Here is a 12,183-nt window from a genome sequence, read left to right on the forward strand (position 1 = left end):
AGAGGATGAGCTTTAGAATGAGACAGACCTGGGTTCAAATCCTACCTCCACCAGCTGTGTATGATCTTGGTCAAATTACTTAACCTCGTTCACACTCAGTTTCCTCATCCCTAACAGGGGGCTAACAACCACTAGTTCTTAAGGTTGTTTTGAGAGCTTAGCATAGTAATGGAACTTAATTAAGCAATTAATAATTATTTACAATAATAATTTAAATAATAATAAATAAAATGTATAGAATACTACCAAGATCAGTGGGGGCCAAAATAATATCTTCTGCTTTACTTATCTTGTAGGATCATAACTACAGAGCTTCATGTATGGTATAAGTACTTAAATATTTGTTGATTTCTGTTTAAAAAAATACCTCCAATTCATTCCCGGAAAAGACCTCAAGGGTAAATAATAGATACACGGTTTATAAACAGTTGTTTTATCATGTTTAAATATCACTAAGTTCCAATGAAAATCCTCTTACCAGCTCTGGCTGAAAGCTGGCCACTATGGGCGGCCCAGTACCCCTTCACAGGAGACGGGCACTTAACGTTACAAGTGTGTCCAGTTCCTAATTGACCTCTTGCTCCACAACCAAATGCATAGATGAGTCCAGAAGAAGGCACAAAGGCTAGGGTGTGCTGTCTGAGGAAAAATAATTTAAGTTAACTTATCAGCATAGCTTCTACTGATCTGGATCTACACTCAAAGACTCTGACTTTTAGTTTCCACATGTGAGCACAGCAATTCTTAGGTGTGCACTGGTTCCCCCAGGTTCATATGTGAATTGGCTGACTCTTCTTGCAGTGGCTAGCTCTCCACAACACTATTCCCTAAGCTGTGGGTAGGATGGTGAGACTTGGAAAGAGCTGAATGATCTACTACATTTGGTCTTTGGAATGAGAAGGAGGAAGCAGGGTTTACTCAGGCAAAACTTCCAAGAAGTTCTTTCAGGTGCTCTCATTTTCCTTTCTTCACATCCCCATATCCTGTTGTCCTATATCCCGAAAGAAGACTAATGTCCTCATGTTACTGTTTATCTAAAACCTTTCCTTGCCACACCCTACTCAGATTTGATTTTCTCCAAACTTTAACCACAGTGCATGCAGCTAAGATTTCTTTAAAATGATGGTGGTTAGGAAGCCCTGGTGGCACAGTGGTTAAGTGCTCGGCTGCTAACTGAAAGATCGGCAGTTCAAATCCACCAGTCACTCAAAGGGAGAAAGATGTGGCAATCTGTTTCCTTAAAGATAACAGTCTTGAAAACCCTATGGGACAGTTCTACTCTGTCCTACAGGGTCACTATGAGTCAGAATTAACTCAGTGGCACACAACAACAACAGGTCTAACCAGATTCTCTACACTACAAAGACAAGATCCATTTCTGGGTCTCAGTAGATACCAGGAAGCTCTTAGAAGCACTCACCTGCCACAAGCAATCTGAGTTACTTCACTGCCCATCAGCTCTAGAACTCTTCTTGGATTAACCTCATCATTCATGGAGTCATGTCCAAGTTGCCCGCAGGAACCAGCACCAAATGTAAATACACCTCCATTCTAACAAGGAACAAATACCACATGACTTCCCTGCATCTCTGAGTTTGAACACACTCCTCTAAAACCTTCTGTATACAGAATTCACATTACAATGGTCTGTCCAAAAACACTACGCTCACTTGATACTTAGACCAAATCACTTCTTTAGAATGCTCATTAAATAGAAAAATAATAAAAAAGAAATTTAAGACTATGTCTTTATGGAGCAACGACACACTGTTCAAGGAAATGTGTTCCATCTGTAAATTTTAAAAATTGTATAAAAGTACAATGATGTGTTAAGAGGCAAAAAAAAAAAAAAAAGAGAGAAACACGAAGATAGGTGAAACGAGATGATCTTGCACAAAGTACTCCACAAATTCTAAATTCCTTGGTAAATAAGACTTTTTTTTTTTTTTTACACAGCCATACTTGAACAAATGCTAAACCATTTTATTAAAGTGAATCTATAATAGGATTTGGAGCCCTGGTGGTGCAGTGGTTAAGAGCTTGGCTGCTAACCAAATGGTCAGCAGTTCAAATCTACCAGCTCTCCTTAGAAACCCTATGGGGCAGGTCTATGCTGTCCTATAGGGTCGCTATGAGTTGGAATCAACTCAAGGGCAACAGGTTTGGTTTGGTTATAACAGTATTCATATGAAAATATATTTTCATTCTCTTTAGATATAACTATATTTAGAAGCAAAAGAAAGGGTTGATAATTATAAAACATTACACTGCCACTTTTTTATAAATATAAATGAACAAAGAATGATGTTTCATACTGTATTTTAAGATTATTTACATTGAATTACTTTTAAATGTTACTAAGAGAATCTACAAGATTTTACCAAAGATGTAAACACAAGCACATTAAAAAGGCAGTCTTTTCCTAATCCTATGGAAAGCAATCAAGCTAAAGCTGTACATAATACTGTAATTAAACACCATTACACCTCTTTCTAAAAGATGCTGTCAAAAATAATGAAGCAATGATAATCGCCCATCTCATACCCAGCACCAAAGCACTACAGAACAAATTAGAGCACTCTGAGCCCCTTACTTTTGTGAGGACTGCTGTGTGTTCCTCCCCACAACTAATATAGACGACTTTCTGCGTGCGTAAGAGCTTCACGTGACAAGGAGACTCTCGATCTAGAATAAGATAAACAAAATATCAGCACGTCAGTACCATCTGCCTGTGAGACAGAATCACCCAGCCATCTTAGTTTTGGGGAGGGGGAGCATTTTAGATTCCTGACTCACATATTTAACTTCTGACCTGCACCTCCATTTGAATGTCTAACAGACATCTCAAATTTAGTATATCTAAAACCTAACTACTCATGGTTTCCTCACACCTTCCAACTCTGCCCTTTTCACCACAAACATCGTTTCCCCATTTTAATAAATGGCAACTTCATCCTTTCAGCTCCTCCTCTCTTTGCTTTAACAATGAGTAAATCCAGTTGGCTTTATCTTCAAAATACATTCAGAATCTGACTTCACTCTCACTATCTCCAAAATAAGGTCACTCCTCTCGTCATAACCCTTGGCATCTTTCCTACTCACTGACAGAAGAAACCAAAACCAGTAATGTAACCTGCCACACAGGGCCCTCCATATTGGGCCCACGTTACCCCTCTGATTCCCAGTGCTGCTATTCTCCCCCTTGCTCACTCCACTCCTGAGCACCCCACTTCCCGCAGCAGAGCCTTTGCACATCCTGGTCCCTTTGACTGGGACATTTTTCCCCCAGATAGCTACATGACTCATTTCCTACCTAACTTCCTACAGGTCTCAGCTCGAATGTCTTTTTTATCAGAAAGGCCCTCCTTAACTACCTTATGTGAAACAGGAAGCTTTATTCTTAAACCCTCTGACATACTATATATTTGTTTGTTGTTTTCCTCCGCCCACTAGAATACAACTTCCACAAAGCCAAGGATGTTCTCTGTTCCATTCATGGCTGCACCCTCAGTACCTAACACAGGGTTGGCATATAGCAGTTACTCAATAAACATGTGCTAAACAAATGACCGTGCTTTTGAACCAAAGAGGTGCATATGAACAGTCACTTACCTTTTTCATCACTGAGTCCTAGTTGCCCTGCATTATTCATCCCCCAGCTAAAAACAGCTCCTGAGAGAGACAGGGCAAAGCTGTGAGCCCCTCCTGCAGCCACCTGGGCCAGCGGGATCCCCTCCAGGGACCTCACCCTCTGCGGGCTGGCTTGGGAGGGGAACTCCTTCCCCAGGCCCAGCTGACCATGGCTGTTCTTTCCCCATGTGAAGAACTGCCCATCTGGAATAAGAATAGGATAACTGGTATTACCAGAAATGATACAAATTCCATCCACAAAAATAATTCTAGTTAGAGCAATACACCTGCCTAGAAGGGTCATTTGTTAGCTGCCCCCCATCCGTGAACTCCACCTCAGAGCAAGAGAACACAGACATTTCATACTGTTATATGTCAAAATCAAAACTCCTACTTGTCATGACAACAGAGAGATAAGCTGTGTCTTACTGCTCTTTCAAAGGCTATTAACACTTATGCAAAGACAATATTAAATGTTTAAGTGAATTTGGTTTTGAAGAGGCCAATACTAGGCTCAGATTCACTAAGCAAGCTGAACGAGTTCTGACCACACCAAAACCATGAAATTCAGGACTTCAGGAGGTCCAGCTATGAATACCTGGAGCGCACTACAGAGCATCTGACAGAGTATGTAAGTGCAGACTTCCCTCAAATTTGTTCTAACGTAGTGTACTGTATTATTTGCTGTCTTAGGTTTCTATAGCTCCTTCTTTTCCATTTATTTGGGAGCTTAACGTTAAATACAGCTTGATAGTGGGATGTAGCTAAGAAAAACCAATCTTCCATACACTCAAGAATACCTAGGTAAGGTCCCACCTCCTACTCATCATTCCTTGGGAGAGAGGTAAGAATGGTACAGCAATATGACCACTTCCTTCAGCACCCATCCTGAGAAAAGTATTAGCTATGCCAAAGGCTGCCTGGGAACTGCCACTATCCAACACGAGGGCATAGCCCCTCACAGTTAGGTCTCCAGTTAGATAACATCACACAAAAATACGAAGAGAAATGCTTTCAAACGTGACACAACATGAGCATACATTTAATGTTACATTACCAGCTGCAAGAGCCAAGCAATGCCAGTTGCCACAGGAAACTTGTAATATTGTCTGCTGGTTCAGCTTTTGTATTAACCTAAAACAGAAAAGGCTTTCTCCTTAAAAAGAGCATTCATACTCAAGTATAATTATCAGAAATATTCCCAGCTAAATAAAACAGTTGTAACAAATAACATCATCTTTCCTAAAAGACTTATGAAAATCAAGTATTTTCACCACAACAGTTAAGTGCTCAGCTGCTAATTGAAAGAATGTTGGTTCGAGCCCTCTAGCGATTCTGTAGGAGAAAAACCTGGCAATCTGCTCCCATTATGATTTCAGCCTAGGAAACCCTATGGGGCAGTTCTACTCTAACCTACAGGGTCACCATGGGTTGGAATCGACCTGACAGCACCTAATAACAACAGTCTTATATACTTCAACCTATTACTACAATCTTACGTTACTTCCCACACTGTCATCTTCGATTCAGGGACAAATGGAGTAAGCTATAGCAGATCCCTAGGAATATGGCTGGTGTCTAAATGGCTTTCAAAATAAGGGCGATGCCTCTAAAACGCTGATTCCTTAGGACTGTAAAGCGGAGGAGCATATGATTTCTCTTCAAATCTCGCTCCTCCCATATGAAAGATACAGATAATAACAGAACCTGTGAGAGTTAAATGAGAAAATCCATGTAAAGTGCTTGGCACTGCCCAATAGAGCTAGGCAGCTTGGGATTATCTCCTGCTCTTTTAACAGGAGTTTACAAATTGTCATGTTCATCTTCATTAAGTGTATGCCATGGGAACAAAGGAGTCAGATGGACACCCCATCAAAATAAGGACATTTTGTAGGATAGATGTTTGTTCAGTGGGGGCAGGGATTATTAGAGTGACAGGTAGATATCACTTTTGTTAATGTTTTATTTTCTCAGATATAAAAAAGTTGAGAGAGTTCACATATGCATTTTAATACCAAACAGAGCCCAACTATCTTCTTAAATGAGATAGTTGTGGATTCACATGCAATTTTAAGAAATAACAGAGGTTCTTTGTACACTTTGTCCAGATTCCCAAAAGATTTATATTTTATAAAAATATAGTATAATATTATAACCAGGATACTGACATTGATACAATCCACCAATCCTATTTAGATTTCCTGTTTTATTTGCATGTTGAGTACATTATGTTCTATACAATTTTATCACCTGTGTAGGTTCATGTATCCACTACCACAATCAAGATACTGAATGGTTCCAACACCACAAGCATTGCTCAAGTTGTGCTTTTATAAACTATGGCCACCTCCCTTGTTTTCTCTCCTCTGTCTAGCCTTAATACCTGGCAACCACTAACCTGGCCTCCATTTCTAAAATTTTATCATTTCAAAAATGTTATATAAATGGAATCATACAGTAGATAGCCCTTGGGGATATTAATTCCCTGGACATTCACCCAAGTCGTTGTGTGTATCAATAGTTTGCAGAACTCCACAATATTTTTTTTAATTGGAAAATGCATTACTGACTGGGAGACCAGTGTTTCAGAAGCTGCTATATAGCAACAGCCTTTTTTCCTGGCCCGCTTCCACTCCAATTCCCCGCGATGCTGTTTATGGGTCACCATTACCCTTGTCACAATCTTCACAATCACAGTTGCAGAAAGAAAGCAGATCAAAGGACAAAGACAAGTAATAGGAAAATTACACCTTGAAGAGAGAATATCTATAGTGCAAGCATACGCTGTGTTTTACCCACTCATCTCATTCTATCCTCCCAGTAACTCGGTAAGATACACAACATAAAACCCCATTTTTAAGTTAAGAAACTGAGGCTTAGAGAGGTAAAACAATTTGCCCAAGGTCACTCACCTAATGAGTAATAAAGGCAGAATTAGAATCCGAGGATGTCTGACTTCAAAGCTGCATTACTTTCCACAATACTCAGGTGTGAATTAGTGGATTTCTTTAAATTAGTACACAAATCCAAGCCTTGGACATCATCCATAATTTATACATGACGAATAAAAATTAAATTGCTAGTATACCACACAATACTTCATTTTTAGAAATGAAATGCCATTAAAAACTTTTACCTAAATTTTTGGTCATCAACAAATGAAACGCTTTTGTCATCAATGTTATATGAATCTCTTCCATAAAATTATACACAATGTCCCTAAAACACAGCATCCCTTTTTTCTTACTGCCACTCTCCCTCTCCTCCAAAATTAAATTAATTTTTGGAGGAAACGAATCCAAGACGTTACCTGTTCTAAATCAGGAAGTGAATCAAATCACTCTTACCTCCACATTCCTCTTTTCCTTAAAACACCTTTTGATTAAAGAGACAAAAATCTAAGAAGGGCAAAAAGGAAGAGGAAGAAGAATATGCTGTCTTTTAAAGGGGGCACCAATTGGGCAGAGGAGAAGAGGCCATTTATTAAACAAACTTGTATTGAGTAACATATGTGCTGAGCAACCTTTGCAATGGTGAAACTAAACTGAATAATCTAGCTCTCCTGCCATTAACAGCTCACAGTTTTGTACAAAAAACAGATAAATTAAATAATTACAAAGAATGTGACAAGTACTATAATAAGGGTATGCAGTACATCGTGGAATAAAGAAATAGGAATTAAATGAAGTAAATAAACCAGTGGTCTCTCTGATTATTAAGAATCCTCAACAATCTGAGAAGCCACCCTCCAAAATTCCATCTGAAAATAACTTCAATATTTTAGATGATGACATAATTGTTTTCTCTGTGGTGAACATCGGTTAAATATTTAGTTAAATCATCTAAGATTCAGAAGTAAGTAAATAAGTATTTAAGAGACTCAAAACCATTATATTAGTATTTTTGTGTTAGAGAACCTATGCATACTTGCTATTTTAGCTGTCTGTAATGCTTCAGATATTTTGCCCTATTATCAGAGTAACAGGTCGGCCTTATGATTCTGTTTTAAAGTGCTTAATTGAGTAATTGATCTACACTTGTGATTTTAAGTGGAAGGTTAATAAATCTAACATGTGCAGAGATGCCTTTCTTATTCAAACATTTACTGACTGTTTCTCATGTGCCAGGCACTCTGCTAGCAACCAGGCTACTGGAACAAATAAAGTACAGCTCCCAACAAACTCACATTTTTGAAGAGGAAACAGACAGTTATGTAAATAATCACAATGTCTGTGACAAGTGCTTTAATGGTATAAGGCACAGCAGGGGCACAAAGAAAATAGGAATTAAATGAAGAAAAAAGAACAAAAACAAGGAGTTTAACAAAGCAACAACAAGAAATAATATTCAAAACAAGTGACATTTGAAAACCCAGATTCCCTTCTGTGAATTCTTACCTGGGTATCGCCACGGAATCCTCAGTAGTCATGAGTCCAAGTTGTCCATCACTCCCTGCACCCCAAGAAAAAAGCTGGCCCCGGTCACTGAGGGCCAGATTGTGGGACTCGCCACATGCCACATGGACAATGTGCTGATCTGCCAAAGCTCCAATTTGCTCTGAAAGAGACCAAACCAAAGGAGGAAAATGTACAGCCCAGAAAACAGGCAAATTGTGACTTTTAGAAAGAATGGTCTTCCCAGGCAGTTTTGGTTTTTATACGGAACCACTAAATCTGTATATTTATAGAGATTATAAATTTTATATATTTCTAGAAGCTATCCATTTAGATCCAAGCTTCACTGGGTAGCACACGTCTATAGTAGTACGAACATCCCAGATGCTCCCTCAACCAATATAATCATGTGCTTGGCCCTTTGCTATCCAGGGAGAAGCCTAAAGGTTTACTATTCAGAGATGTTGAACCAGAGGTCCAAGAGAGAGTGGAGTGAGGCAAATTACTAAAGGCGTTGAGATTGAGTGAAAGTCTGCAATTCTGCCTACGAACAATGAAACACCTCTACACACACACACACACACACCTTATCTCAATCAGCTCCAGAACACAGTTTCAGTCTTACATGTATACAGCCAGAAGATACGAAGATTTCTTTCTGGGAAAATTGGCCCAAGAGAAAAGACCCACAGATACTGACATTTGTGAGTCCCCCAATGAAATGCCCAGTTTCCCACCAGTTGACAAGTCTTTTCCACACACACAGAGCTCCATTCAGGTTTTAGTGCCTCACTCTTAAATATAAAAGGCTTGCCAAGGATCACTATATATGTAAGGAGAAACTTTAAAATGAAAGACAAAGAGCCAAACAAACAGAAGAAAATGAACTCTGAAGAAACAGATCATGCAGGAAACAAAGCTTTTTTAAAGAAAAAAAAAAAGTCCTTAGAGAAATAATAGAAGGTATTTCAATCCAATAACTAAGAAGGTGCTGTAGAAAAGGAAAGTTCAAACAGTAAAAAAAAAAAAAAAAGCAAACAAAAATATCTTGGAAACCCAAGTATGGCAGTGTAAATTTAAAAAAAGAAAAAATCTTCAAAAGCAAAACTGGATGTTAGAGTAGAAGAAATGTTCTGAAAAACAGAACAAAAAGACAAAGAAAAAATCAAAGAAAAAAGATAAGAAATTACAGGATTATTCCAAGAGGTCTAACATCTGAAAAATAGGACTTCCAAAAACACAGAATGGGGAAAACACAAGGCAGAAAATCATCAAAGAAGAAAAACAAGAAAATTTCTCAGAACTGAAGGACATGAGTTTCACACTAAAAAGACCTATTAAGTGCCCAGAATAATGAATGATAAGAGAGTCACTTTAGAGCACTTCATCTTGAAATTTCATAACACCAAGAAAGATTCTAAAGTTTGTAAGAAAGAAAAAAATAGTTTATATACAATAGAACAGAGATCAGAATGTCACTGGATTTCTCAGAAGCAACACTGGAAACTAGAAAACAATGGACCAATGCCTTCACAATTCTGAAGGAAAATGACTCCTATTGGAGATACCTATTCCCAGCCAACGATGTATCAAATGTGAGGAGAGGGGGAAAAAGGGCCATTTTCAGACATGTAAGGCGCTCAAGAGGAGCCCCGGTGATGCAACAGTCAAACGCTAGGCTGCTAACTAAAGGTTGGTGGTTCAAACCCACCCAGCAGGTCCACAGGAGAAAGACCTGGCAATCTGTTCCTGTAAAGATTACAGCCTAGAAAACCCTATTGAGCAGTTCTACTCTGTCACATGGGGTTGGCATAGTTGACCGCACCTAACAATAAGGCTCTCAAAATATTTTACCTTTCGTGTCACCTTCCTCAAAAAGCTACTAGAAGATGTGTTCCTTCAAAATAAAGGAAAGCTCAGGATCCAGAAAACAGGAATCCCACACAGAAAAGAGGTGAAGAACATTTCCAGGACAGCTATGTAGCAGGCCCAGAATGCACAGCTGAAGGAATGTCTCCAAGGTGAAAAACGAAATGCTACCTGATGGGTTTTACAGTATTGTGAGTTTTACAGTTGTCAGAGAGTACAGAGGTACATTATTCATATTACTATGCAAAAGAAAAACAAATTATTAACTCCATGAGAAACAAAATGCTATATAGGAAATCACAGTACATTAAGTCATAATAACCAAATAAATATAATTTACATAGCTAAAAATAGTTAACAGTTAAATTCTCAAAATTGATTTAAAAAAAAAAAAATCAACCCTTGGCGGAGGGATGAGGTATTATGTGTCTGGGGATAAAGAAGAGGAAAGGGTAGGTGGAAAATATAAGAGAACTTAATTCTAATTTTCCCCAATGTCAAGTCTCCAGGTAACATACAATATTGAAAAACCAAGAAATAACATTATAACCATGTTATTTAAAACACAGAGGTAAATATCAGAAGAGCGAGCTGAAAGAGTTGAAAGTGAGAGTTTCTGGGAGTGACACTCAACAGTGGGGACAGGTGAGGCAGGGAAATGCTATTTGACTCAAAAAGAGTTTAACAGTATAAACATATTACTTGAAAACCATAAAACTTTTTTAAAAATATGCTAATGTCAGAGAAATCTCCATATAAAGAGAAAGATGCTGTACTACCTATTGTTCTCATTGCCCATCGTTTTTTCTCTCTACTTGGCTACTAGACTCCTACTTCTTAACCCAGCCTTGCCCCAAACACTAAGAACAATCCTGTCTTTACTTTGGACAAATTTAAGGAACTCCTACCAAAGTAGCTCAGGTGACTTAAAATCCTTATCTGTGCTCTACTCTTCAGACCAAATTCCAGAACCAAGTTCCAGGACTTGGGCAACTGTTATGTTCTCCCAGTCCTGGGTACCAGCCCCATGACTGAGGCCCAACCCCTAATACCTGACTTTCTGATGCGAACCATTAACATTGCCTGCCTGGAAGTTGGCATACCCTAACATGACACTGGAGCCCTGGTGGCCCAGTGGTTAAGAGCTCAACTGCTAACCAAAAGGTTGGCAATCTGAATCCACCAGTCGCTCCCTGGAAAGCCTATCCTATAGGGTCGCTATGAGTGGAAATCGACTCGATCTCAACAGGTTTAACATGACACTACTAAGTTTCTTCATTGTCCTGACAGGACACTATCGATCTGATCTTCTATGTATTTCCTCACCCCAAAATCTGTCAATAGCATCCCTCTTGATCTTGTCTTTACCACAGCTGAGTAGCCATAAAAGAGCATACCTAGACTCTAGTTACCAGTTACTCCCAGTCTGGTCAAGCCCTCTGCAAACCAATTTCTGTTTCATCACACATCAGCCCCAAAACAGACATCAAACCATCACCACCACCACCACAAAATTTACAGCCAAAAAGGCAGAGATACTGGTTAGATGTGCAAAGATTTATGAAGAAGTAAACCATTGACTGTACCAAGTCCAACTTATTTTATTTCTTCCAGCCTCTAGAAACCTGAGCTCATCTGATTCAGGCTGAGGAATCTGTCACAGTGGAACTATAATCTCTTTCCAGAATCTACTCCTAGGTCAGGCCAATATGCTGATGAATGCTCCATTCACACCCCTCACTGAATATACCCCTGTTGAGAACATTCAGGCAGAGGTGCACATTTCCATATGCAGTCTCTTCTGAGTCACTGTCAAGACTGATTGCTATATTTTGCAGATCATGACAGAACCTCAACCCACGCATTAAAATAATTAAACACACAGAAGAAACATTTGGCATTTTTAGAGGATAAAAGTATATTTTGTCTCTGATCCTCTCATAGCAACACCTTAAAGTCTTTAGAAGTCTTTAGCAATATTAACCAACTCTGAACAAGCCATGGTAATAGGGTAGAACCGTGGCAAATGTGGATGCCGCTTAGAGTAAGTCAGTTCAGTTGGACTTACATTTTTAGGATTATTTCTACTTGGCTTCTGAGTTCATCATAATTTTTTAATTTTTAGTTTATAGTAAATTTTGCATTAGACCATCAAAGGATGGTAATAGAGAAGGATGATATGAGCCTAGATGGTAGGTGGATGATGGTGGTACCTAGCCCTTGCAACAACCCCTATGAGGCAAGGGCACTACAACTGGAACCAGTTCTGAAAGAGCAAGTAGTTTGCCCA

The 12,183-nt window shown here is 38.9% G+C and overlaps 1 protein-coding gene across 7 annotated transcripts in view; it reads right to left on the reverse strand.

The window, feature by feature from the left end:
• HERC3 (HECT and RLD domain containing E3 ubiquitin protein ligase 3) overlaps nucleotides 1-12,183 on the reverse strand; it is a 121,026-nt gene that overhangs the window by 54,835 nt on the left and 54,008 nt on the right. For all 7 annotated transcript variants that reach the window (XR_002822918.1, XM_023725092.1, XM_023725093.1 and 4 more), the window contains 6 exons: nucleotides 8,028-8,187; nucleotides 4,688-4,764; nucleotides 3,613-3,834; nucleotides 2,594-2,685; nucleotides 1,421-1,551; nucleotides 479-639 (listed from right to left, as the gene is read on the reverse strand). Coding sequence is in view for 6 of the 7 variants with exons in the window: in XM_023725092.1 (XP_023580860.1) it covers nucleotides 479-639; nucleotides 1,421-1,551; nucleotides 2,594-2,685; nucleotides 3,613-3,834; nucleotides 4,688-4,764; nucleotides 8,028-8,187 (843 nt within the window). In the remaining variant the exon portion in view is untranslated. The remainder of the gene's footprint in view (nucleotides 1-478; nucleotides 640-1,420; nucleotides 1,552-2,593; nucleotides 2,686-3,612; nucleotides 3,835-4,687; nucleotides 4,765-8,027; nucleotides 8,188-12,183) is intronic.

Source organism: Trichechus manatus, unplaced genomic scaffold, assembly GCF_000243295.1.
Source record: "Trichechus manatus latirostris isolate Lorelei unplaced genomic scaffold, TriManLat1.0 scaffold00286, whole genome shotgun sequence".
Taxonomy (NCBI): Eukaryota; Metazoa; Chordata; class Mammalia; order Sirenia; family Trichechidae; genus Trichechus; species Trichechus manatus.